This window comes from Diplotaxodon limnothrissa, linkage group LG3 (genome assembly GCF_057381915.1).
Source record: "Diplotaxodon limnothrissa isolate DT_005_m linkage group LG3, D_limnothrissa_male_GT1.1, whole genome shotgun sequence".
Lineage (NCBI taxonomy): Eukaryota > Metazoa > Chordata > Actinopteri > Cichliformes > Cichlidae > Diplotaxodon > Diplotaxodon limnothrissa.
This window is the reverse complement of record NC_140598.1, coordinates 36516499-36544455: the sequence shown is the minus strand read 5'-3', so window position 1 is coordinate 36544455 and position 27957 is coordinate 36516499. Positions and strand designations below refer to the sequence as shown.

The 27957-nt window shown below is 40.7% G+C and overlaps 1 protein-coding gene and 1 long non-coding RNA gene across 2 annotated transcripts in view; both read right to left on the bottom strand.

The window, feature by feature from the left end:
- The window catches only part of LOC146635600 (uncharacterized), a 342244-nt gene that overhangs the window by 12726 nt on the left and 301561 nt on the right, over nucleotides 1–27957 (bottom strand). The window lies entirely within an intron of this gene.
- Nucleotides 16720–20484, bottom strand: LOC146635615 (uncharacterized). The gene is made up of 3 exons (XM_085347910.1): nucleotides 18015–20484; nucleotides 17015–17132; nucleotides 16720–16933 (listed from the first exon to the last, which is right to left on the bottom strand). Exons 1-3 carry the CDS (start codon nucleotides 20482–20484, stop codon nucleotides 16720–16722), a joined length of 2802 nt encoding a protein of 933 aa, XP_085204036.1.

Here is a 27957-nt window from a genome sequence, read left to right as displayed (position 1 = left end):
ATTTATAAGCATTCAACATTTCTTCCTGTTAAAAGGGAGTTTTTTTCCTTCCCACTGTCACCAAAGTGCCTGCTGTTCAGGGCTTGTCTGAAAGTTGGGGTTGTATTATGTATTATTGTCTTGGTCTTTGTTGTAATTTGACAGCATATAAATAAAACTGAATCGAATCAAATTCAAAGGGTAAATCTCTGAGATGATTCGCTGTGGGAGAATCGGTATGTTTGATTTGGCACAGATTTTGCATCACATGTTCTTCCTGACACAGCATCTATCTGGGCCTAAGAACATCATTATGAGTCAACCGCATTATAACTTGACTTGAAAGGGAAATGAGTTAACCATTACAAAATGGAGCTACTTGCTTTGGTGACAGTATGGGCTGGATTATCTAATGGACACTGGCTCAGCCAGCTCGAGGGTTTCATCTAAGTAGCACAAAAATTTTTTTTCCTTGAATTGTACAAATTTTGATTTGTATTTTCAAAACCAATCATCTATAGCTTTCTTATAAAAAAAGCATTTTCTTGGCCATTGACATCAATATTACTCTCAAAAAAACCAAAGAGCAAACAACATATAAATGCAACATAGATAATAAAAATAAATATAAGACAGTTCAGTGTGCTAGGTTTCTATCATTACAAAAGCTAGTTCTGAGAAAAACCTTGATACTGCTTAACTGATATTGATTTTAATCCTGAGATTTTTTTAAGTGTGTGTTTTAATGTCAGCTACATCTCAACAGCTTTAAAGCAAAATAACAGATTTTTTGATTTAATGTGACCACATTTGTGTCATATTTTTTCTCTCCAGTAAACGCAAATAATATTGTTAGGGTTTATAAACAGAGTCTTACCTCTTTCATAAGTTTTTCCTTGAGACATGAAAATGGCCTGAACTCAGAGTGGATGCGCTTCAAGTGCTATTAATCTGAGGAAGACAACAGTGGAAATTGTTTTTTTTCCCCCGTCTGACACTTAATGGGGAAGTTGGACTGCTAAATCAGAAAAGGTTTTAGCTCTCACTGCTGTATCGTATCATTTCCTGTTTCTATTATGATGCTGATGTTTTGTGTAGGCTGTTTAATTAAAATTTTTTAGATAAAGACTTATTTCATTGTGTAATCTTCACTGTTTTTGTCCAAAACACAATCTCTGTTGCATCACCTGACTCTTGCTTGCAACAAAAAGGAGTTTACACAACGAAGATATGAACAATATAAAGATATGATTATTTATTAAAATTTATTTACAAAAGGTGGAAACAGAAATGTCAGCAAGTCAGGGGTGAAATGAGAACAATTGACAGCGCTACCCATGAGTCACATGAAGTTCAAATGTGCTTATCAGTGCACCAGTGAAAACTCAGTTCCTATTTACACCAACTCTGCTACTCACCAACATCCCTCACCAAGGAATAAAACTTGTGGGAGAAGTAGCTCAATACCTGCTCCATCCTGATGCAACAATACTGCCCCAGCATCCACTTTGCTAGCGTCTACCTTCAGCTTGAAAGAATCTCTGAGATGGGGTCTCTCAAGCCCTGGAGCAGAGGCAAGGATAGCCTTGACATCCTCAAAGATTGTCTGATAATGATCTGACCACTGGAACATAACCTTGGGGTTTAAGGAGTCACTTAGAGGAGCAACCACTGCAGAGAAATTCTCACAAAACCCACAATAATAACCCACCATTCCAAGAAAGTGTGGAAGTTCTTTCTCAGTAGTGGGAGAATTGAAGTGATCAGTAGCTTCCACTTTAGCTCTTACTGGATGTACCTGGCCCTGTCCAGCCACCTTACCCAAGTAAGTCAAAGTGGCCCTAGCAAACTCACACTTGGCAAGGTTCGCTGTAAGATTTTCCAAAGTTATGCAATCAAGGAAAGCACAGATGGACTTAAGATGATCTTGCCAGGTGTTGCGATAAATACCACTATATTATCTAAAAACACAGCACACCCTTCCACACCAGAAACCACAAAACTCATTAGGCGCTTGATTGAGGGAAGACACATAGCATACAGGCTTAACCCTTAACCAACACAACAGGCCTAGGCTAAGCATGTACCTTCTTCAATCACAATTTGTTTATACACCACATTGTATTTACCCACATAGCAAAATTGGTATGGCCCGGATCTTGCCGTCACTCCTAAAGCTTCCCCCTCTTTCTAAACAACCAAATGTCATGTCACCATATCATTTTTGATTGGTCGACATGCATTTTCCACCAACACGAAAGGGCAGTTTTTTGTTTTGCAGCAAAAAACCAGCAGGCACAGAGTCCTCTGGCTGACAGGAAAAAGAACCAGCAGGCGTGGAGTCCTCTGGCCAACACAAAGAAATTGATGATGGTGGCCGAATACGCGACTGAGCTAATGACTGAACTGAAGGTTGAGCTGCAACCTGACCAGGTAACAGAACTGCAGGCTGCACTAAAGGCCAAGTAGAAACACAGATCGACAGAGGAGCAGGCTCATTGAAAACAGTCTTTGTCAAATTAGCTCTCTGCTCTGAGTGAGCAGATGCAGATCAACAGAAGTCCTTAATATTCTCAGTTTTTTAATTAACAGTCCTGGTGATTTTAACTCCAGGCTTGGAAGAAGCAGAGTGACTACAGTTTTTCACACTCAATGTAGGCTCAGAAAAGGCAAAAACAGTGAGCCGGAGCGGGAGCAGCTCAGCGAGCCACCGGCTGAGGAGCCAGCGCCGCTGCTGGAGGACCTCAATGAGCCGGAGCGACCGTTGCCAGCAGAGGAGCTCGGTGAGCCGGGGATCGGCGAGCGGGAGGAGCTCAGCGAGCCTGTGGAGCCTGCGCTGCCTCCGGAGGAGCTCGGAGGTCCAGAGGGACCCGCTCAGCCAGAACTGGAGGTCAGCAAGTCAGAGGGACCTCCACGTCTGGCGCGCCCTCCACGCCATCCACGTCCAGCACGTCCACGTCAGCGACCAGAGCCGGAGCTGCTGTGTTTCCACCAAGGGGTTGGAGGTAGGCCACCTGAACTGTTTTTCCGCCACTGCCTAACCCACCGCAGGTCCCGCTTGTTTTGCCGTCCTGCGGGTCGGCCGCCAGAACTGTGTTTGCTGCCACTGGACCGGGGGTTTGCCTTTTGTACTGGGTTTTTCTTTTGTTGTTGTGTGGTGGCTGTTTAACGGTGAGGTTTTGGGGCCCTCCGTCCTGGACCCCCCGCCACCCGCCCTGGGTTTGTTGTGCTGTACTTTTTGTTTGTTTTTTTGTTTTGGGTCGTCGGGAGCCGACCCTTAGAGGGGGGGTACTGTCAGGGTCCTGGGTCTGAGCGACCCAGGATCCCTGGGCAGTCATGGACTGGTGATATTATATGTATTTTTGGTGTTGCTGCTGCTCTTCTCCATGCTTGTAGATGTGAGTGTGTGAGTGTGAGTGTGTGTGTGTGTGTGTACACTGGTTTACAGGTGCCTTCAGGCCTGGTGGGTGTTGCCCGGCTAGGGGACTGGCCACACCCGAAGCTACACACCTGCCGCTGATCAGGGCTCGTCGGGGGAGCTACTTAGGAGAGTCTTGGAGCTCCCACCGACGCGGGATCATTCCATGAGACTCCACGTTAGTCATCCAGTTGAACCGAGTTAGTGTGTGTATGCCCGCGGTTATATGTGTCCTGACGGCTGTGTCTATTGTGTCCCCAGGAGAAGTGTGGAGCGCCAGACAGCAGCCAGCATGAGGGGTGCTGAGACACGGGAGCGGAGAACACGGAGCACAGACTTTTTGGGAAGACACGACACGGGAGTCAGGGGAGAGCACGGGGATTTACTGTTATTGTTTCCATCACTGTAAATAAACGCACTGTTTATACACAGAGCACCGTGCCTGGGTCCTCCTTCCCCACACCTATGGTTTGCCATGCCGAACCGTGACAGTAACGCACATACAGTGGGGCAAAAAAGTATTTAGTCAGCCACCGATTGTGCAAGTTCCCCCACCTAAAATGATGACAGAGGTCAGTAATTTGCACCAGAGGTACACTTCAACTGTGAGACAGAATGTGAAAAAAAAAAAATCCATGAATCCACATGGTAGGATTTGTAAAGAATTTATTTGTAAATCAGGGTGGAAAATAAGTATTTGGTCAATAACAAAAATACAACTCAATACTTTGTAACATAACCTTTGTTGGCAATAACAGAGGTCAAACGTTTACTATAGGTCTTTACCAGGTTTGCACACACAGTAGCTGGTATTTTGGCCCATTCCTCCATGCAGATCTTCTCGAGAGCAGTGATGTTTTGGGGCTGTCGCCGAGCAACACGGACTTTCAACTCCCGCCACAGATTTTCTATGGGGTTGAGGTCTGCAGACTGGCTAGGCCACTCCAGGACTTTCAAATGCTTCTTACGGAGCCACTCCTTTGTTGCCCGGGCGGTGTGTTTTGGATCATTGTCATGTTGGGAGACCCAGCCTCGTTTCATCTTCCATCAGTGAACCTCCTTCACTGATGGAAGGAGGTTTTGGCTCAAAATCTCACGATACATGGCCCCATTCATTCTGTCCTTAACACGGATCAGTCGTCCTGTCCCCTTGGCAGAAAAACAGCCCCATAGCATGATGTTTCCACCCCCATGCTTCACAGTAGGTATGGTGTTCTTGGGATGCAACTCAGTATTCTTCTTCCTCCAAACACGACGAGTTGAGTTTATACCAAAAAGTTCTACTTTGGTTTCATCTGACCACATGACATTCTCCCAATCCTCTGCTGTATCATCCATGTGCTCTCTGGCAAACTTCAGACGGGCCTGGACATGCACTGGCTTCAGCAGCGGAACATGTCTGGCACTGCGGGATTTGATTCCCTGCCGTTGTAGTGTGTTACTGATGGTGACCTTTGTTACTTTGGTCCCAGCTCTCTGCAGGTCATTCACCAGGTCCCCCCGTGTGGTTCTGGGATCTTTGCTCACCGTTCTCATGATCATTTTGACCCCACGGGATGAGATCTTGCGTGGAGCCCCAGATCGAGGGAGATTATCAGTGGTCGTGTATGTCTTCCATTTTCTGATGATTGCTCCCACAGTTGATTTTTTCACACCAAGCTGCTTGCCTATTGTAGATTCACTCTTCCCAGTCTGGTGCAGGTCTACAATACTTTTCCTGGTGTCCTTCGAAAGCTCTTTGGTCTTGGCCATGGCGGAGTTTGGAGTCTGACTGTTTGAGGCTGTGGACAGGTGTCTTTTATACAGATGATGAGTTCAAACAGGTCCCATTCATACAGGTAACGAGTGGGGGACAGAAAAGCTTCTTACAGAAGACGTTACAGGTCTGTGAGAGCCAGAGATTTTCCTTGTTTGAGGTGACCAAATACTTATTTTCCACCCTAATTTACGAATAAATTCTTTACAAATCCTACCATGTGAATTCATGCATTTTTTTTTTTTCTTTTCACATTCTGTCTCTCACAGTCGAAGTGTACCTCTGGTGCAAATTACTGACCTCTGTCATCATTTTAAGTGGGGGAACTTGCACAATCGGTGGCTGACTAAATACTGTTTTGCCCCACTGTAAGAGGAGACATGCTATAAATGCACACAGAGGGAAACCGCACACAGGAGGAAAACACAGCTGAACCTAATGAATCTGACAAAACAGGGGGGCCGCAAACTCAACACCAGAGATGGGCAGTAACTTGTAACTTGTAACGCGTTACTGTAATCCGATTACTTTTTTCAAGTAACGAGTAAAGTAAGGGATTATTATTGCAAAAATGGTAATTAGATTACCGTTACTTTCCCGTAGGAACGCTGCGTTACTGCGTTACTAAAACCGTGATTTTTTTTGCGAGAATGGTAAGCGAGTGCGCGTTCGTGGCAACAGCTGTGTGCATCAACAATGGATCATATATCGAGTGCAGGAGAGAGTATGAGCATGCAGCGTTTAAAGTGTGGAAGTACTGACCTTATTTTGAGTTTGATTCCATAAAAAGTGACAAAAACATTAGTGTTCGTTGTGCGTGGGAAGAAAACTTCTCTTTACAGCGAAAAAAACCCCTAAACTTCCAAGCAAGCACCAAGTGCGCTACCATGTAATGGGAAATTCACAGAGAAACTCACAGATTCTTCAACTGACCGCTGCGGCTCACACTGTAAAATGTAATATTGTGTTTAATTAAAAATATTAAGTAGGCACAATTCAATTTTTATCAATTTGTTATTAGAACTCGATTTAAATAAGTTACCAGTACTTTTTATGCAAAAATGCTGATCAACTCAATTTATTTGAGTTTTCTTTACTTAGAAAAGCTAAGTAAGCTGGAAGTTTTGCTTCTCAGTGTGGAAGGATGAAAGATGTGGTTCGAAAATACCATGTCACTACCATCCTCCTCCCTAGCACGACTCAGTCCGCATGTTCATGGCGCCAGCATTTTTTCTGGAATATGTTGAGCAAACCTGGAGAAGCTTCGGCTCAAGAGATTGTTGTCATTGCTGTGGATCTTTACTGACTTGGTGAGTAAATGTTTACTCTTATTCAAACTGATTTTGTGGCTTCTCTTAGTTTAGCACCAGGTTTATAATCTTGCTAGCTAGTTAGTGTTAGCCTAGAGTTGCTGCTGCACTCAAAAAAATAACTCTAAAAAAATCATGGAAAGAATTTCCACGTGATTAAATTGCTTTATTTTAGCACTATGCAATTCTGTTACTCCAACTTAATGCACTCAAGTTGGACCAACTTAATTAAAGATTGATGAATCAACATATTTACTGCATTTTGATCCAATATATTTTAATAGTGTTGATCCAACTTAAAGAGTTTTGTTCCAACTCAATTCAGTAGGTTTTCTCCAACTAATTTACTACATTTGGTCCCAGCTTAAGTTAATTGAGTTGAACCAACTCATACAAATTAAGTTATTCCAACGCAAGTCTTTAATGTTAATAGAAAGCAATTTAATCACGTGGAAATTCTTTCCATGATTATTTTAAGTTAATTTAAAGAGTAATTTTTTGGAGCATTTAACAAAGTCTAGAGTCTGATTAACATACATTTCACTACATCTAAAAGGTAAATAAAAATTTGTCATACACATCTTTTTGTTTTCTCCAATTTATTGAATTTATAGCAAATTTCACATAACGTATAAAGAATACATGAAATGCAAGTGCAAGTTACATAACAGAAAAAAAGTAGTGGACAAAGTGGAAAGTTAACCTGTTAAAACAATCTTTTAACAACAATGAATGGCTGAATCAGGTGATTTTCTGATGACCAATACAACTACTTTGAAGGTCAACAGATGCACTTTCAAAAAAGAAAGAGCACCAATTTTGTGTTTATTCAAAATCAATAAAAAATGCATGGTATCATCTATCTGCAATTATTTTAGGTTCATGGTCCAGATACTTGGTGTAGCTGTTGTAATGGGAACATTTCTCAACGAGAAAATAGTGTTTTGAGAACCTGTACTTTGTGTGCTGTTGAATTGTTCGTGCGCATCTAATTCTATAGGAATATTCTGCAGGACCTCAAAGGTGTACCTGAGTTCCAGAGGGTAGCTCAGGTTCAGTGAATAGACCAGACCAAGCAACATTGTCACTGCAAAAACTACATTGCCCAACTCACCCATCACTTCCACCCCCTCTAGAACAATCATAATATCCTGAGGGTCATCGCCAGGCTCCGCACCCTCTGATCGAAAGACACAGATTCCAAAGACTGTCTCTGCTATGCAGTGGCGATGCTTTTATCAACTTCCTGTAACAATAAAACAAACACAAAAAAAAAAGATAATGATTTCTCACTAATGTCCATTGCAAACAGTTTTAAAAGTATATATCTGTTTTACATTAATGTAAAATACCTAAAAGCTTTATTCATTCAAGCCTTATAATAATGTAAATCTAATCAAAAATGACTGCCCGATATTTTTCCTGACTCAAGAGAAGTTCATTCAATACCTCAACAATGTCCTGTCTTTCAAAATCTTGAGTTGTGATAGGGGTGACTGTGGCACAGGAGGTAGAGCAAGTTGTCTACTGGTTTAATCCCTGGCTTCTCTAATCTGATACTAAAACTATCAATGGGTAACATACTGAACCCCAAGTTGCTCCTGATACATCCATTGAAGTGTAAATGTTACATAAAAATCTTGTATGAATAAGGTTATTATAATGATATTATAATTAGAGATGGCACGATACCACTTTTTTATGTCCGATACCGATATCATAAATTTGGATATCTGCCGATACCGATATGAATCCGATAGTGTTTTTTTAATCAACAAAAGTGTTTTTTAAAATATCTTGCTGCATTTTGCAAGTCTGCAAGTTCATACTCAAGTTTAAAACAACAACTACACTAAAGCTATTCTGTTATACCTGTATGCAAAAAAAAATATTTCATAGTTCAGCAATACTGATCAATCTAATAAACTTAAACCTACACCATCCTCCCTATTCTGGTATTTTAAAGAGTACTTAGCATAAATATTAAGCAACCTAACTAATAGGGTTCCAACTCCCAGCAACAACAAAAATAAATAAATAAAAAATAGGGAACCACCCCTCACGCTCCACCTCATGATGCTTAATCGACGTAATCAACCTTAATTTGATGCAGTGTGAAAAAAAATGCACAGAAATCAATTATTTTTCAAGAAATATTAAATAGATTCAACATCTTTCTTCAACAAAATTGCAGACTGCACAGATGGTACCTTCCCAAAGGAAAAAGTACTATAGCTTACTAGGGTATATATATTAGACTTAATAGTCACTATATACAGTAATTGACTTCTATTCCTTTTACATCAAATTAAAACTTTGGGTGTCAGATAATTATTTATTAAAAGCTCGACATTTTAAATGAGAATAAGAAAGAAAAGTATGTCTTTGTGCCCCCTTTTCCCTGTTAATGCCCTATCGGCCCCCCTGGCTAAACTTTGCTAGATCCGCCCCTGCACAGTTACCAGCCGTCAGCTACGTAGAAAAAGATCCTGGTGTAGAAAGTAATATTAAATACATTCTAACAACAGCTTATCAAGCTTAAACGTGCTGCTGTTGTTCAGCCGCTGGTTTCCTCTTTCTGGTGCAAAGTGGGCCAAAAGCAAACTAGAGACACGGACTCACGACAGAAAAGCCGATCAGCTGATCGTTAAGCAGTTTCACGATTGAAGTAGCAGCAAGAAGAGGCAGTCGCTCCATATATCGCTCGTTAAGCTTAACGCAGGAATGCTTTACAAACATTCAGAGATGGACTTACACACTTGCTTTACTTCTCTCGGGGATAACTTTGTCGGAGATGAAATGCCGGGTTGCTAGCGAAGCTCCAAATGCTATCCAGACCACCGACAGGTCCCGCATGCCACAGCCGCTCTATCACGTGATGCCTACTGCTCCGACGTGCTAACGTTCTGAGGTGAGTTACGGCGTGTTGCAAGTTTTGTGAGGTGCTTTCGTGATATTTAATGGATCGGATTACATTTTTTATTTTTCTCCGATATCCGATCCAGTAATTTAGGTCAGTATCGGACCGATACCGATACGCAATATCGGATCGGTCCATCTCTAATTATAATAAGGTTAGTATAAAACACTCAAGAATGGTGCGTGTAGAATCCAGTGAGAAACATAAAGCTCTTACTTTTCCTATTTTAAAAGGTATTTTTTACAGCCACCGGTAATTTACAGGAAAACCCCATCCCCTGAAACTTTTTGTATGTAGTTCAAGCTTATCTTTGATCATCTCCTTAGTTAAGGATACAGGCAAGTTAACATACCAGATAATCCTTTACCAGCTTCTCAGGATCTTCATTCAGGTACAAGCAAAGACCTTTGGCGATGTATTCTCTTCTGATTTCAACAGCATCAGTCTTTATACACAGAGGGGGAAAAAAACAAATATATACGGAAATCCATCTCAACGCCATACCCCCAATTCAAGAAAGTTTAGATGATGTGTACATAAAATCAGAATGCAATGTTTTCTTGGTCTCAAAACTATATGTCACTTACAAATGAATATATTACATTTTTAACATGGGAATGTGATAACTTTTAAGAAAAATATTAGCTCACCTTGAATTTGATGAACTGGCCTGCCAGCTCTCCAGACCTTTCACCACCTGATAAGATTAAACATTTATTATCTTTACAGGAGGGAACTGCAAGTCTCCAAGTTTATTAAGTAGAGAAATATTTAATTTCAAAAACATTAAAAAACAGGAAAACACATCTGTTCATGTTTTGTCTTTCCTCCTCAGTGTACTAAAAACACATAAATTGTTAAATAAACCACTGTCCATCAGTTGCAACTTACAAACTTACAAATTTCAACAACCCACACGTAAAATGTAAATTTATCACAACAGTCTTTGTGGTAGAGCCAAACTAGCTTATGTGCAGAGGTTAAGTTATAAACAATATCTATATTTGGAGTAGCTAAGTCTTTCATATTAGGCTATCATGCTAGCATGACATTGTGCTATATTCTTGCACTAACGTGTTAGCTAGATAGAATGGCATAAACAAACAGATATTTAAAAACAAAAACAAATGTGAATAAATAGAACTGAAAAGAATCGACAAACTAATGATACCTTTGTGCAAAAAGTATTTTCATCAAGATGGATGAAGATAGATTCACTCTTACCTTTCCAAGATGACCTCGAAGCAAACCATGTGCTTTCCTGCCTCTTGTTGTTTAGAATCTCACGTGATCTTGTGATATCGCGAGTCTTTAAGGCAGCTAACCACATTTGTTAGATTTTATCATGTCATATCAACAAGAATAAATTTAAGAGGTGCTAAGTTGGTAAATTTCATATAGATCTTATATGATTTTATTACGTTCACCTTAGAAACATAAATTCATTGTGTTCAAATTACATGTTAGAGTCTTGTAAATGCAATAACCACCAAGTTTCGCTTTTTTGAGTGTGCTGGCTGGGCTTATGTTACTTAAAAATTAACACCACAGCCTTAAAAACCTTATAAAAATATGTCTGTGAAATTTTCTGTTGAGTGTTTGAAATAAAAAAGTGAGATAAGAGCCCAGACAAAAGTTTTCGGGAGGTGCAACCGTTAGGGGTGGGGTATGGGGGGTATTTTCAATCCATAGCCATAACTAACTAACTAACTAACTAACTATATATATCATGTTTAACCTGAGTAGCAAAAGACTGCAGGGGGGTTGAAAACGACATGCCAGGAGTTAGCTGTGCTCGCCCGCTCTATTGAGCCTTGTCCTCCTGGTCAGCTATCGCGCTGGTGGATAACAGAGCTCTCCGAAAATGTCGAAGCAAGGTTCAATTAAGTAGATATTTGAGCATTTTACAGCTACATTCTCGCCTGAAAATATCTTAAAAGTTTATTTGGTGACCCAGAAAGGGTAATCTGGAGAAAAGGAGGATCGCATTTGTTGGCTGCGGTTGTCGGAGCCTATGCGTACTTGTAAGCGCGGCAATGGCGGAGGAGCACGGCTAAAAAACCTTTAAATATTACATTTTCTTTGTCATGAAATAAACTTTTAAGATATTTTCAGGCGAGAATGTAGCTGTGTAAAGTTCAAGTATCAGTTCAAGCTCGATTTATCAAGACATTGCATATTTGCAAAAATGCTCCGACGTTTTCGGAGACGTCTATTTTTTTTAATGCTTTGTGGCAGCTTTTGAACATCTGTGGCATCTATATCTAATGTCAAATCTAGCCTTTATTTAACAACATAAGCAAACTGCTTTTATATTTAACCGACTTTTCTGTTGAATTACATTTTAAATAATAACATTAACAATAGTATTTGTTTTGTTAAAACATGTGATTAAAAACAAGTTTTGTTGTGAAAGCTATAATCCAGATACATGGCCCGTTAAATGCTTAACATCTAGGTTGGCTTTATAACTGAGAATAAAGTAATATAGCTCGTCCTTCTAAAGAATTAAGTTAAATTACACAGTTGAATCATAAGAAACATGTTACATATAAACCCTGTCATAAGTTAACTTTTAACAAGCATGCAATGATTATATTTAAATTAGGTGGTCTTTTTTTCAAAACATATCTCTTTAGGCCTAAAATGTGCCAATACTACACATTCAGACACAGTAGTAGATGGTGTTTTTAATACTATATGTGTTAGTCTAATTCGGTTGTATGGGGTCTACATTGACCCTCTGTGTTGTAAGTTATTATGATTGCACAGCCATTAAGGATCAAATCAGCTTCTAAAAATGTTCTGTTTTTTCTCCCTTGCTTCTTTCTGTCTTTGAGGCTCGGGACCAGCACTCCTGCTGTTGGACAGAAAGACATCAACTCATTGGTAAGTATTTTTGGTCAAGTTACTTGAAAAAAGTAATCAGTAACTAATTACCAATTACTTCCCCCAAAAAGTAATCTCGTTACTTTACTGATTACTTATTTTCAAAAGTAATTAATTACTTAGTTACTTAGTTACTTTTTAAAAAACACGATTTACAACCTGAAAAGGTGATAAAGCGATAGATCTTTCAGCCCAATTCTTGTCATGGTCCCCGTGCCTGCCCAGCCGGCCTCACAAGGCTACACTTGTGTTTTTGCTTTCTCTCTCTCTCCCCTACCTCTCTGCCTGGGCGGAGCTCACAGCTGGCTCCCGCCCTTGGCTCACACAGCTGTTGGCGATCAGCTGATTACCCATCTACTATTTGAGGCTGGGTCACAGATCCTCTCATCGCTGGATGATTGCGCTACTGACGTTAGTCTTTCTTTCCAGGTCCCGTGGTCTTATACCTTTACGCCCTACCTTCGTGATTTGTGAGTGATTTCTCCCTTTCCTGTTCCAGTTTATCTTCCCGGACCTGTGACCTCCCCGCGGTACGAACGTGTGTGAGTCGGATGTGAGGACGTGAGCGAGCGTGAGAGAGAGAGAGCCTTCCCCTAATCCCCTGGAACCCTGAATTTCCCCGTAACTGTATATATTATTGCACTGGTGTGTAAATAAATCGTGTTCTGAGACATCAACCTGCTCTGCGCTTGAGTCCCTGCTTTCAGTTTGTGACAATTCTACTTTTTCTACATAATCCATCATATAAAATGTAATCAAATGGAAAAGTCTCTTCTTTTTTTTTAACTTGTTTTAGTAGTTTTAACCTTTTAACTTTATGCATCAAGGTCAAAGGAGCTTGCAAAGAAAAGCATCTGGACTTCTTTAAGAAGAGAACCTTCACAGACTTTATGCATCAAGCAAAAATTTAATTATATGCAACATTCTCTGACTGGAAGAAATTTGTTTAACATTTAAACCTATTTTCTGCACATTCCAGCACATAAAATATATTTTTTTCTGTGAGTTTCTCTGTGAGTTTCCCATTACGTGGTAGCGCACTTGGTGCTTGCTTGGAAGTTTAGCGGGATTTTTTTCGCTGTAAAAAGAAGTTTTCTTCCCACGCACAACGGATGCTAATGTTTTTGTCACTTTGTATGGAATCAAACTCAAAGTAAGGTCAGTACTTCCACGCTTTAAACGCTGCACGCTCATACTCTCTCCTGCACTCGATATATGATCCATTGTTGATCTGCACACAGCTGTTGTCACGAACGTCGCACTTACGTCACTGTCATGAGACATTCTCGCAAAAAATCACGGTTTTAGTAACGCAGTAACGCAGCGTTCCTACGGGAAAGTAACGTAACGGTACTTTCCCGTAGGAACGTAGGAAGTAACGGTAATCTAATTACCGTTTTTGCAATAGTAATTCCTTACTTTACTCGTTACCTGAAAAAAGTAATCAGATTACGCGTTACTGCCCATCTCTGGTGCGGACCTGGGGACAGTTTCCACTTTTGTCGTACTATTGTACTAGGTAAGACTGTGCAATGACAATAAAGAGTTATCTCTTATCACGCTATCTCTCTCTCTAGAATTTAGTTTTGTTTTCAGGAGGAAACATGCAAATGACAGCAACTTGAACCTTTTTCAAAACTGTGAAACTGCAAAAAAAAAAGCCATTTTCACTGAGCAATAGACCACTCTCACACAGTTTTTACAGTAAAATTATATAGTACAAACACTTATAGTGTGCCATTTAAGATTAACAACCATATAAAACTGTTAGTTACTCCTATTCTTTTGCTGTTTTGAAAAATAAGAACCAAATGAATTGAAATGACTGATGTGTCTAAGATGAAAGTACTGTCTCTCACTCAAGCCCTCAGTTAGTGGTGACAGGCAGGTAAAGCACTAGGGAAACTTGCTGTGGGCTGTTGTGAAGATTAAACCAAAGATTAAATGTAATTAAGGACACTGAGTCCTGTAAGCATTAGGACACCAAAGACATATTTGTGTCACAGTTGTTAGTATGAATGTTAGTAACAGGAAAACATACTAGTTATTATTTTCTAACACTTCTTAAATAAATCATACGTGTAAATACAAACAATGTAAACTGAGAAAAAAGAACAATACATTTAGCATTTGAAATAGAAGTATAATTTTAATTCCTAACAATTAAAATTTTAAACGTTTCTTTTTTCCCTATTTTCTTATTATCACGAAATATACAACATACAGAGTAGAGGAGAACAGATTAGGGAACTTACAGAAAAATACGAGTATGAGTACATTAATTTCTATTCAGTCCAGGATTAATGCAATTGAGGAAAGAATTATTACAATAATCAGAATAATACTCATCACCAGTAATCATAATAATGACAATGATAGCAATAACACAATTATAACAAGAATATGGGAAATAACTATAACTCATAGTCACTCAAACAGAAATTTCCAGCAGACTTTGTCAAATGCTTTTTCTGCATCGACTGATAAGATTATAGTTTTCTGATACTCTGAAAGCTGCATGGAGTTGAATAGTTTACAAATATTTATAGTGGGATGTCTGCCTTTAATAAAACCTGTCAGGTAAGGATGGATAAGGGCTGGAATTACTTTTTCTAAATGGGATGCAAGAACATGGCTTATAATTTTAATGTCTGTATTTACCAGAGAAAGTGGCCTAATTTGGCTGATTGGGATTTTTCTCTGGTTTTAACAAAAGGTTAATTATTGCAGTATTCATGGTTGGAGGACTTCTAGACATAATCATAAATTCTTCAACCATTCTTATGAATAGCGAGGACAGGGTTGGCCAGAAATGTTCGTAGAACTCAGCAGGGACGCCATCTGGGCTAGATGCCTTGTTACAGAGTATTTGATTAAGAATAGTTCTTCTAGAGCTATAGTTTATCCAACATCGTACCTTGATCTTGTGTTAAAATAGACAGATCTATAGCACTCAGAAATTTGTGAATGTCTTCCATATTTGGGTCATGGTCAGAAGTGTATAGATGCATGTAAAACGTCCTAACAACATTATTTATATCTGGAAGATAATGAAAAGGTTTCCCTGCTGAGTCTTTGATAACTACATGTTTTTTGTCTTTATTTTGACTAAATAGCTTTACTAGATATTTATCTGATTTATTTATTATTGTATTCAGATTTCTCATGTGTCAACCGCTGTATAAGAAACTGTGATTTTGTGTTTAACAACACATTTAAATCAAGTCTGTGTTTTCTTAAATCACACACTAGCTTTTCAAAAGTGTTGCTGTGCAATTTCTTTTCAACATTTTAATTTTTTCTTCCAAATTGTGTCTTTTTCCTTTTTATAGGATGAGTATGAGATAATCCTGCCCCTTAAAACAGCTATGCCAGTTTCCTATAATAAAGTTAATAAATATTGGGAGAATCATTTATATCCAAAAAGGATGTCCATTCTCTTTAAAATATTATTTAAGTCCTACTTTTTTAGCAAAGATGTGTTCAAGCACCATCAGGTGGTCGATTTTTGTTGCCATTTTTTATTGAGTTTCAAAGAGACAGGTTTATGATCGCTTAGTGCCCTTGAGTGGAATTGTGTTTCTGATGTATTTGGATGACGGGAATTACTAGCTGGGGGAAAAATATATTCTCGATGATGAATGATGGACTTGGAAAAGTAAGTGAATTCTTGATCATCAGGGTGGTTTAAACTCCAACTGTCACAAAGGCCATAATATTCCATGTATGGTTTAAAAATGACAGTCGATTGATATGTTCTATTATTAGGACTTATTGATTAGTAGTTAAATATAACAATATAAAAAATATGTACAACCCTAACCACATTTTTATATTTATATTTGCACCTCTAAACACAACTATGCTTGTTTTTTACATAAACTGTATATGAAAGATGGATGGAGCCACCACAGCCTCAAGTTGAGCATGTCTGCAATCTTCATTTTGGTATTTTGAATGTAAGGGGGTGAATCTGACATGGATACCAAAGGATATCCTGGGCCATCTGACCTCAGGAAATCACATGATAGGGTGGGGCTGGTTTCACAATGAGCTCACCCAAAACCTTGGCTGATTGTGACCTACACCCATTTTCACACCTTGGCTTGTGTGATTAGGTAGAGGATCATTAGAGGGTCCATTGTCCCTCTCGGAGGGACACTCCCACAGGGCTTAAATCTGTGACTCTCCACCATTTGACCCTAGAACTTAAGAAGCTTCTCAGATGAGAGGTGAAACATCTTCAAGCAACTTGAAGTCCAGACGCTTTCTTTCCCAAGCTCCTTCGAATACAAAAGGATAAGAAGAGCAACTTGTCAGTCTCACTGTAAAGCATACCCTGATTTATTCTCATTTGCAATAATTATATCTGCTTTATACAAACAAACAATGATTTTTCCACCTCAGGTAAACTTCAGTGGATGACTATGGGCTGTCCAGTGCGGAGTCACGTGTGCTCAGTGGGGTTTTCTTCTCTCTCGAGAGCTTGTCGTATTTTCTGCCAGAAGATTCCAGTGTGTTGACCAGCCTGTGGCCAGCTCAAGTAAGAGCTCCTCTTCACCAGACTCCTTATTTGGTAGTACGGAGACAGCTGGTTGGCTGGTATGTCCTCCAGAAACACCATGATCAGCACATCCTTGTGCTCATCGAACAGACGGTAGCTAAAGAGATCACACGCAGATTAATCAGTGTAGAAGCTGGCGATGTCATTACATGTAAGGACAAAGAGTTGGTAACCATACCTGGCCATCTGGATTTCTTTGGAGCACCACTCACTCTGCAGGTAATTTGGGCTGATCACACAGATAGTCTTTCTGCTCCTATAGATGGCATCTGTAATGTTTTCTACAATGGGCTTACCTGTAAAAACAGAAATCTGAGACGTTAAACAAAAATCTCACACATCAAACATGTCAGCATTTTTCAAGTTTTAACATTTTCTAGTTAAAACAGCACTGGTGAATAACATAAAATGTATGTCTGTGAAGGTTCTCAGTCATCCAGGTCATTGTAGTCTATTGTTTCCAAGCTCCTTAGACAACATAAAATGTAGCCTTTTCTATGAGTTAAAACATTTCAAAGGTATTCTCACTTTTGAGAAGAGCAGGATCTACAGTAGTGTCTAAATTTCAGTCACAGCCTTTGGTGGGACTTTTTGTGTAATGGACAAGCAAAGCACAATTCAATAAGCTTCTGGGGTAATAACTGGTGCTGACTCAGACTTTAATTTTAATATTTTCTGTAATTCAATATTTTCTGGAATTCAGATGTTTTTGTACGTCTATATTCTTTTATGTGAAACCCAATTTCATGATTTCAGGAAAAAACTGGACCAATCTTAACTGTATATTTTCCAGAGTAAATCTTTCATTTTCCTACATGTAGGATGCTTTGAAAGTTGAGCAGCACATCTAAAGTCTACTTTTAGAGGTTTAAAGATCAATTTGTAGCTCTTGTCCAGATAGTCAGTCTTAAAATATCTAGATCTAGCACTCAAACTTCGTTTTGTGGGTCACGTGGGATTGGTATTCTTGTTTGACTTCATATCAGCCATTTATATTTGTGTAAAGATATTGTATTAAAATTTTGAACAAAACAAAACAAAAAACAGTCGTGTAAACCCCGATCTTTGTCAGTACAAGTTTAAGGAAAGCTGAGGCAGTTTGTGTGGTAGCTTCATTAAATATAGATCTAAAAATAGAAAAATAGAAAAAAAAAGAGGCTAATGATAATCATATATACCTGGTTCAAAGTCTCTGTGGTGCAGACAGAGTTTCCAGCCCTGTTGACCCTCCAGCTCTGGAAGCAACTCTCCACAGACCCAAGCTTCATCATGAACATTGTAGGAGACAAAGGCATCGTAGCTGTGAGGAATACCTTTCTTCTTCCTCTTATTATCATAGAGAAAGGCCAGGAAGAGGTAATAGGCATAGGTGAGGTGTGACCTCAGGAAGTGATAGATGAAGGATGCAAGGAGAGTAAGCATAACTAGACTAGAGCTAAAGAGGAAGCAGAGCAATGCAGCATCTATCCGACAGGAGTCAAAACCAAAGTCAAGGAATTTTTTTCCCCGTTGGCTGACAGGAAACGCACAAGTGTACTGATGTGCATTAACAACCTGTGTCTGTTTGCTGCCTTGAATCCACTGGATAAGACCGTAATTAGAACATTCACATGTTAAAAGGTTAGCAGATAGATCCAGATATGTCAAGCCTGGAAGGGATTGGATAACTGTTTCACTGATTACAAACAATTCATTGTCACTGACGTTTAGCCACCTGAGTGCCGACAGTTTGGCCTCTGCTAGAAAATCCAAAGACCTGAGTTTATTGTTGGAGAGGTCGAGTATTATCAGGTTTGGAATTGGCAAGAACACGTCAGATGTTAAAACTGAAAGCTCGCTGTAAGATATCCTCAGATGTTTCAGTTGCGGTGTGTATTTAAATGTGTCTGGGTACAAAGATCCCATGAAATATGCCTCTGTTATTAAGTACTCTAAAGAAGTCAGACCACTGAGAACATCTTTTGAAATATCGTAATATCCTCTATGAACCTTGATATGAAGCTTCTTCAATCTTTGTAAATTTGAGAAAGGCCTATCCCTTTGTTCAGAGCTGTTATGTGACTGGCTTTGAACAACATTTAAGATCAGAGTGCTTAAGTTTGACAGTCCACTGAAATGGTCGTAAAAATAATTATCACCTAACAAATAAAGAATCTGGAGGTTATCAAGTCCTTCGAACCCTCCTTCATCAACACTGTCACACTTGTCTAAGTCTATACACAAGTATTGAAGGGAAGACAGACTATGAAAATCTCCATGAATGAAATTCATGATATCAATATTTCTCAAATTTAAAAACTCCAATGTCTGTAATTTATCTTTGAATGTATCTATAAATGACATAATCTTGTTGTTTTCAAGATTTAAGATTTTCAAATTGTTTAAATTTTGAAAAACACAGTCAAAGATATAGGATATTTGATTGTGGCTCAGATCGAGTATTGTTAGGCTTTTTAAATTCCAGAAGTAAGGACAGTAAAGTTCACTGATGACATTGTCACTAAGGTCATAGACTTCCAATGTGGTGAGTCCTTGGACGGCCACTGGCAGTTCGGACAGTTCATTATTTTGTAATATCAGGCTTCTGAGCTGTGTCATTGACTGGAGTGCATTATCAGCCATGCTTTTTATATTGTTAAATGATAAGTTGAGCTCAACAAGGTTAGAGCAAGACTGCAGCATGTGCTCTTTTATGGTGTGAATTTCACTATTTCTCACATCAACTGTTCTTAGAGAAGGAATTTGGCAGGCAACATCAATGAGACCATCATCTATCCACTTTTGTATGTTATCCATCTGAAACTCTTGAAGAGAGTAAGCAGTCTGCAGAATCACTCTGTACACATCAAAGCTAAGAGATGTTTCACTCATGTGCAGTCTCGTTAGGCTCCTCAAAAAGGTCTTGTTTGACACTTCCCACTCGATGTCCTTGGACCAGCCTCGCAAGTCCAGAGACTGCAGATGAGGAAAAATGTCTCTTGTAATGCTGAACTTTTTCACTGAATCCAAACTTAGGGTGAGTAGGTTTGAAGTATTTACATGGAGGTCATCGGACTGAAACGAAGTAAAGTTGTTGTGAGTAATAATCAAATGTTGTAAAGTTGGAAGTTTAACAATATAATCAATATCTGAAATTTGATGCAGGTAATTATTGCTCAAATTTACTAAACGTAAGATGACCAGGGGCTGAAAGACCACAGGGGAAATAAATGAGATAATGTTGTTGTCCAGAGACAGTGTCTCTAATTTGGAAAGGCCCTGAAACATGTTTTTTGTCAGTGCTGTGAGTAAATTTTCACCCAAGTCGAGAACTTTTAACTCTACCACGTCTGCAAAAGTTCCATCATCAATTTGTAAAATCCAATTATTTTTAACATATAGAGCTTCAAGCTTAGATAAACCTCTTAAATACATCCTGGAAATATTTGAAATGTCATTTGAGCTGAGATTGAGCGATACTGCATTACCAGGAATGTCATCTGGAATAGCAGTGAGGTGACCCTTTGCACATGTAACTGATACATTCTTTGAATTTTCAGAATACAGGATTGTGCAGTCTTTTAGAGAAAAAGCAAGTGAATGTTCACAATGAAACAAAAAAGACAGAAGTGAGATAAGCAGCAGAAGGACTCTTTCTGTAGCTAGCATGTTGATCTCAGTGGTGGTTTTCACTTTCTTTAGGGAGATGGAGGTGGGAGCATACTGTTGATCAATACACCTGAAGCAGACCAGAGAAGAAAGAAAATATAAGGTAGGTTTTGATCACATCACAGTGTCCACAACTTGGCATGAAATAATGTGACATCTGGTGCAGTCAGTGGTGAAAACTGTTGATAGTCTGAGAGTTTATCTACCTATCCATGGGTCAGTGGCTCAATCCAGCATGTATATCAAAATTGGGACCTGCAGGCCAGAGCCCACTCTTTACATATTTCAAAGAGACATGCATATCACTTAAGATTCTCCATATATTTTGTCCTGCACAGTCTTACTTGTGGTTAACAAGATAGATAACACAGAATGAAGTTTAAAGGAAAGGCAGGCAGCTGAACTACAGATGGGCAACTGAGTTGTCTTGTCCCAGCAAATCACTGTTTTCTATGAAAAACCCATATAGGAACCCCAAAGGTCAAACCTGGTGTTGAGCACTTGTGGACACCCCCAAGTGGGATAAGTATAGGTTTGTCCTGCCCACAAAGTCCCACAGTTCACCCACATCTAGCCACAATAGGTAGTTGTTTCCCTATTATTTATAATAATAGCTGAATAATAATAGCTACCGACTGTGCCAAGATCGCTCTCATTGTTCAGTTATTGACGGGTAGGGCTTTGAAGTGGGCTCAAGCTGTTTTAAGCACCAATCCTAATGTTTCCTACCCAGATTATAAGTTTAGGTGTGTTTTTGACAAGTGCTCCAGCCCGGAGATGGCTGCCCATCGTATGTTCTCTCTGAGAACATACGATGGGCAGAAGGAGTATGGCTGATTTCTCCATGGAGTTCTGGACCCTGGTAGAGGAGACGGGCTGGAAAGAGAAGGTGCTTAGAGGAGCTTTCCTGAACGGCATCAATGAAAGGATAACACGTGAGTTGGCAATTGGATTAGTGTTTAGTAAGAGCACAGTCACTCCCACCCCACTGTCCCATGACTGCGGTATTGATCTACTCCCTGGCACATCTCTGCCCACCAGCCGTTTGTACAGTGTTTCTAAGCCTGAGCGCAAGGCCATAGAGCGTTACATCACAGATTCCCTTGCATCGAGCATTATTCGGCTGTCCACGTCACCCCTCAGGACAGGATTCTTCTTTGTTGAGAAGAATCCTGCCATGAGGATTAAGTCCTTCAGGACTTCATTTCACCTCTCCCAAACAGCAGTTCCTGTGGTCATCAGCAGTGCAGCAGGCCTTTGACCTTCTGAAACGCCTGTTTTCCTCTGCACCTGTTCTATTTCAGGCAGACCTTAATCAAGCATTCGCAGTGGAGGTGGATGCCTCGGACTCTGGTGTGGGGGCGGTCCTCTCGCAGCGATTTGAAGGTAAATTGCATCCCCGTGCCTTCTTCTCACGTTGTCTGTCTCAGGCCGAGTGGATCGAGAGCTGCTTGCCATCAAACTTAATTTTAGAGGACTGGCATCACTGGTTGGAGGGGAGCGAGCACCCAGTTCTTGTTTGGATGGATTACAAGAACCTTGCCTATCTTCAAGCGGCTAAACGCCTCAATGCCAGACAAGTCAGGTGGGCCTTATTTTTTACCTGTTTCAGCCTTGTGATTACTTACAGGCCAGGCTCACGCAACACTGAACCCGACGTCCTCTCACGTCAATTCTCACTGGTGGAGGATGCAGAGGAAAAGGACAAACCCATTCTTCCTGCTTCCTGTATCATCGGGACAGTCACCTGGGAGATCGAGAGGCTGGTCATAAATGCCCTGCAGCAGGATCCAGACCCTGGGTCAGGGCAGGCAGTACGTCCCTGTGGTTGTTCGGGGCAAGGTGATCCACTAGGCACATACGGCAAAGTTCTCCTGCCATCTGGATCGGAATCTCACACTTAGATTCCTCCAACGTCTATTTTGGTGGCCTTCCCTTGCAAAGGACGTCCGGGAATATGCAACGGCCTTGGCCAATTTGTGCTCAAAACAAGGCACCAAGCTCCCAGCTGTTGGGCCACCTGCGACCACTCCCATGGCTCATGGTTGCACATTGCCGTGGATATTGTCACTGGACTGCCGCCGTCAGCAGGTAATACCACCATACTCACCATCATAGTGGTTTTCACCCACAGTCTAACGGCCAACCTGAAAGGGCTAACCAGTAGCTGGAAGCCATGTTGCGGTGCGTTGCCTCTTCCAACCAGTTCTCCTAGAGTGAGCATTTGGCCTGGGTGGAGTATGCCCACAACGCTAGCACCTCGACGGCCACAGGGGAGTCTCCCTTTGAGGCATCGATGGGATAACAAGCCCCACTCCTTTCCATCACAGAGGGTGAGTTTGCAGTCCCATCAGTGCAACATCACACGCGTCATTGCCGGCAAGCATGGCGGGCTACTAGGACAACATTGTTTAGGACAGCAGAGTAGAACAAGAGACTGCCGGGCCATCATCGTGTTCTGACTCCTGTTTACCAAGTTGGCCAACAGGTATGGCTCTCCTCTAAACACATACCACTGAGGACGGAGTCTAAGAAGCTGGCTCCTAGATTCATCGGTCCTTTTCCTGTGCAAGAGGTCCTCAATCCTGTGACTGTGCATTTGACCCTCCCTCGAAATATACGTATTCATAATGTGTTTCATGTGTCTCAGGCAATGAACAGGTAGCCAATGAGACTCTAGCTATAGGCTCTACACATGCGCAGCTCAGAAATAAATGAGCTCCAGCCTGAGCAAGACGCTAACTTCGGTGTCCTCTCTATTAATCCACAGGTACTGACAAACAAACTTTTATGTTACCGAACTGGTTCTAAATGTCATGTAAGTTGAGTAACAACTGTTCGGCTATATTTTGAGATGATAGTGATGATGTTGTTTTGTGGTATTTTGTTGTAATGAGTATTAGTGTATCATCGGCATAATGCTATAATGCTACGTAGCACTATAAGTATATGCTATGACAGTGGCAACCTGCGACTTCCGAAAATGTGTTGTAGTGTTTGTTTTTGTGTTAGCCAAGCAGTACTGAGTACATTTATTAAGGGGAAAGCTTTTTGTTAGTGAAACAACGTTTGCAGTCGTCTGCCGCCATGTTGTGTTGCGTTCAGGGGACGCCATGTTCAAAAGTAATAGCGAGTGTTTTGTTTAAGTTGTGAGTATGTAAAGTCATTTTGAATTAGTTTGTATTTATTTTGCTTTTGAGAGAATGCTTTTTGTAACTTTATTTATGTTTATGAACTCTGTTATTTTATGGGAAGAATGCATGGTCTAGTATGATTTGTATTGTGTATATGCAGAAATAAATGAGCTCCGGCCTGAGCAAGACGGTAACTTCGGTGTCCTCTCTATTAATCCACAGTTTGCTCATATTTGGCTACGCAGTGCTCTCTAGCCTGTGTGCCGCTTGCTGCCGGTCCAGATTCCCCTAGGTCTGGTGCCGGTAACACTGGCAGTAGTTAAAGCTTTACTTAAAAAGCCATCTCTAGACCCAGCAGTCTTAGCTAATTATAGGCCAATCTCCAACCTTCCTTTCATATCAAAAATCCTTGAAAGAGTAGTTGTCAAACAGCTAACAGATCATCTGCAGAGGAATGGCTTATTTGAAGAGTTTCAGGCAGGTTTCAGAGCTCATCACAGCACAGAAACAGCTTTAGTGAAGGTTACAAATGATCTTCTTATGGCCTCTGACAGTGGACTCATCTCTGTGCTTGTCCTGCTAGACCGTGCAGCGTAGTTATTATAGGTACTGCACTGCAGTAGTTTGCATCATATCTACAGTGGGGCAAAAAAGTATTTAGTCAGCCACCGATTGTGCAAGTTCCCCCACTTAAAATGATGACAGAGGTCAGTAATTTGCACCAGAGGTACACTTCAACTGTGAGAGACAGAATGTGAAAAAAAATCCATGAATTCACATGGTAGGATTTGTAAAGAATTTATTCGTAAATTAGGGTGGAAAATAAGTATTCGGTCACCTCAAACAAGGAAAATCTCTGGCTCTCACAGACCTGTAACGTCTTCTGTAAGAAGCTTTTCTGTCCCCCACTCGTTACCTGTATGAATGGCACCTGTTTGAACTCATCATCTGTATAAAAGACACCTGTCCACAGCCTCAAACAGTCAGACTCCAAACTCCGCCATGGCCAAGACCAAAGAGCTTTCGAAGGACACCAGGAAAAGTATTGTAGACCTGCACCAGACTGGGAAGAGTGAACCTACAATAGGCAAGCAGCTTGGTGTGAAAAAATCAACTGTGGGAGCAATCATCAGAAAATGGAAGACATACAAGACCACTGATAATCTCCCTCGATCTGAGGCTCCACGCAAGATGTCATCCCGTGGGGTCAAAATGATCATGAGAACGGTGAGCAAAGATCCCAGAACCACACGGGGGGACCTGGTGAATGACCTGCAGAGAGCTGGGACCAAAGTAACAAAGGTCACCATCAGTAACACACTACAACGGCAGGGAATCAAATCCCGCAGTGCCAGACGTGTTCCGCTGCTGAAGCCAGTGCATGTCCAGGCCCGTCTGAAGTTTGCCAGAGAGCACATGGATGATACAGCAGAGGATTGGGAGAATGTCATGTGGTCAGATGAAACCAAAGTAGAACTTTTTGGTATAAACTCAACTCGTCGTGTTTGGAGGAAGAAGAATACTGAGTTGCATCCCAAGAACACCATACCTACTGTGAAGCATGGGGGTGGAAACATCATGCTATGGGGCTGTTTTTCTGCCAAGGGGACAGGACGACTGATCCTTGTTAAGGACAGAATGAATGGGGCCATGTATCGTGAGATTTTGAGCCAAAACCTCCTTCCATCAGTGAGAACTTTGAAGATGAAACGAGGCTGGGTCTTCCAACATGACAATGATCCAAAACACACCGCCCGGGCAACAAAGGAGTGGCTCCGTAAGAAGCATTTGAAAGTCCTGGAGTGGCCTAGCCAGTCTCCAGACCTCAACCCCATAGAAAATCTGTGGCGGGAGTTGAAAGTCCGTGTTGCTCGGCGACAGCCCCAAAACATCACTGCTCTCGAGAAGATCTGCATGGAGGAATGGGCCAAAATACCAGCTACTGTGTGTGCAAACCTGGTAAAGACCTATAGTAAACGTTTGACCTCTGTTATTGCCAACAAAGGTTATGTTACAAAGTATTGAGTTGTATTTTTGTTATTGACCAAATACTTATTTTCCACCCTGATTTACGAATAAATTCTTTACAAATCCTACCATGTGGATTCATGGATTTTTTTTTTCACATTCTGTCTCTCACAGTTGAAGTGTACCTCTGGTGCAAATTACTGACCTCTGTCATCATTTTAGGTGGGGGAACTTGCACAATCGGTGGCTGACTAAATACTTTTTTGCCCCACTGTATCTAATAGACTCCAATTTGTGCATGTAAATGGAGAGTCCTCTTCACACACTGATGTTAATTATGGAGTTCCACTGGGTTCAGTGCTAGGACCAATTCTGTCTACATTATACATGCTTCCCTTAGGCAGTATCATTAGAAGACATCGTATACATTTTCACTGCTATGCAGATGACACCCAACTCTATCTTTCCATGAAGCCAGATAACACACACCAATTATTTAAACTGCAGGAATGTCTTGAAGACATAAAGACCTGGATGGCCTCTAACTTTCTGCTTCTTAAGGTTATTCTATTTGGTTATTCAACTCGGCCCTGAAAATCTTAGAAATATGGTATCTAAACAGATTCTTACTCTGGATGGCATTACCTTGGCCTCCAGTAACGCTGTGAGGAACCATGGAGTCATTTTTGACCAAGACATGTCCTTCAATGCACATATTAAACAAATATGTAAGACTGCGTTCTTCCATTTGCACAACATCTCTAAAATTTGAAAAATCCTGTCCTGTGATGCTGAAAAACTAGTTCATGCATTTATTACTTCCAGGCTGGACTAGTGTAATTCATTATTATCAGGATGTCCTAAAAAGCCTGAAAAGCCTCCAGTTAATCCAAAATGCTGCAGCAAGAATACTGACAGGGACTAGAAAGAGAGAGCAGATTTCTCCTGTATTGGCTTCCCTTCACTGGCTTCCTGTTAAATCCAGAATGGAATTCAAAATCCTGCTCCTCACAGTAAAGGTCATAATCAGGCCCCATCTTATCTTAATGACCTTGTAGTAGGGCTGCACGATTTTGCATAAAATGAGAATCACGATTTTTTGGCTTAGAATTGAGATCACGATTCTCTCACGATTTTCTTTTCCAGTATAAATATTTATTGCACTTATTAACTGCACATCAACTTCGTAACAGTTGAGACTGAACATAAAAACAATAAACAAACATAAAAAAACAAATGTCTCACGTTTTGTTGTTGCCGCAAAATGTTGTACTGCTTGTAATTCCGTCTCCACCGTTGCTCGACACTGCGTGTATAGAGCAGGTAGTGCAACAATAGAAAAATAGTTGCAGGACGGCACTGTGTAGCGTTTGTCTAGGGTGTTGATCATTTTCCTAAATCCCTCGTTTTGCACAGTGTTGATGGGAGCCATATCTTTGGTCAGGTGATAAGTAATAGCCTCCGTAATTTCTTTGTGCCTGCGGGAGTTCGACGGGTATAGGGAAGCGCAGTATGAGGTTCCCGTTATTGATGTTTGGGTGGTTGACTGGGACGGATTTTCTCCTGTCACTTTCTCGTCATCCCTGACGTGCTCGCCGTTGTTTTTCCCTGCTAATTTTAGCATCACACGGCACAGCTTCTGTATCACGTGGTATAAGGCTCCGCCCTTGTCATTTGTTGAGCAGGAAGAGTGAGCGCTTGTTTTCATGCAGAGTACGTCCCGGATCAAAATGCGGTACAATCGTCGTCGTCTTTTTTTTTCTTTCTTTTTTAAATCGTTGTCATTTGGAAATGAGATCGAACATAAGTATGAATCGAGATCGCGATTTTCTAATGATTAATCGTGCAGCCCTATTCATAAGTAGAAATGCCAACGGAATTGCCCCACATTGAGAGAAAATATTACGCGTTTCGCATTGAGGTGAAAAGGGAAAGTTTGTCCCGTACTTCAGCTAGAATGGAAAAAGACACAAAGATGGAGTTATTCTGTCTTTAAGCTGCACAGCTGCCTCTTCTTCTCTCATTCTCCCCCCTCTCCTGTTTCTTCTTCAATCATGAAACTGATCAATGATCAGCTGATCGGCTTTTCTCTCTTGTTTGTTTATCGCCCACTTTGCGCCAGAAAGAGGAAACCGGCGGATGTCACGCTAGACAACAGCAGCACGTTTAAGCTTGATCAGCTGTTGTTAGAATGTATTTAATATTAATTTCTCAGCTGATGTTTGCTGGAGCCACAGCTGTAAAAGCTACTGGTCATGATATCGGTTTGGTTATCTGGTGAGAGGGAAACATGAAGATGAAACCAGGAGACGTCCTTACTGAATCATCAGAGCTGAACAGGTGATGGAGAGACAGGTTTACCTTTTAGGTG

Bases quoted from the DNA above. Each gene is read 5' to 3' on its own strand.
- LOC146635615 (XM_085347910.1), bottom strand. From the start codon at position 20,484: ATGCTAGCTACAGAAAGAGTCCTTCTGCTGCTTATCTCACTTCTGTCT. The intron at 17,133-18,014 runs GTATATATGATT...CTGTTTTTACAG, and splicing joins CCACAGAGACTTTGAACCAG to GTAAGCCCATTGTAGAAAAC. The intron at 16,934-17,014 runs GTATGGTTACCA...TGATCTCTTTAG, and splicing joins AAAGAAATCCAGATGGCCAG to CTACCGTCTGTTCGATGAGC.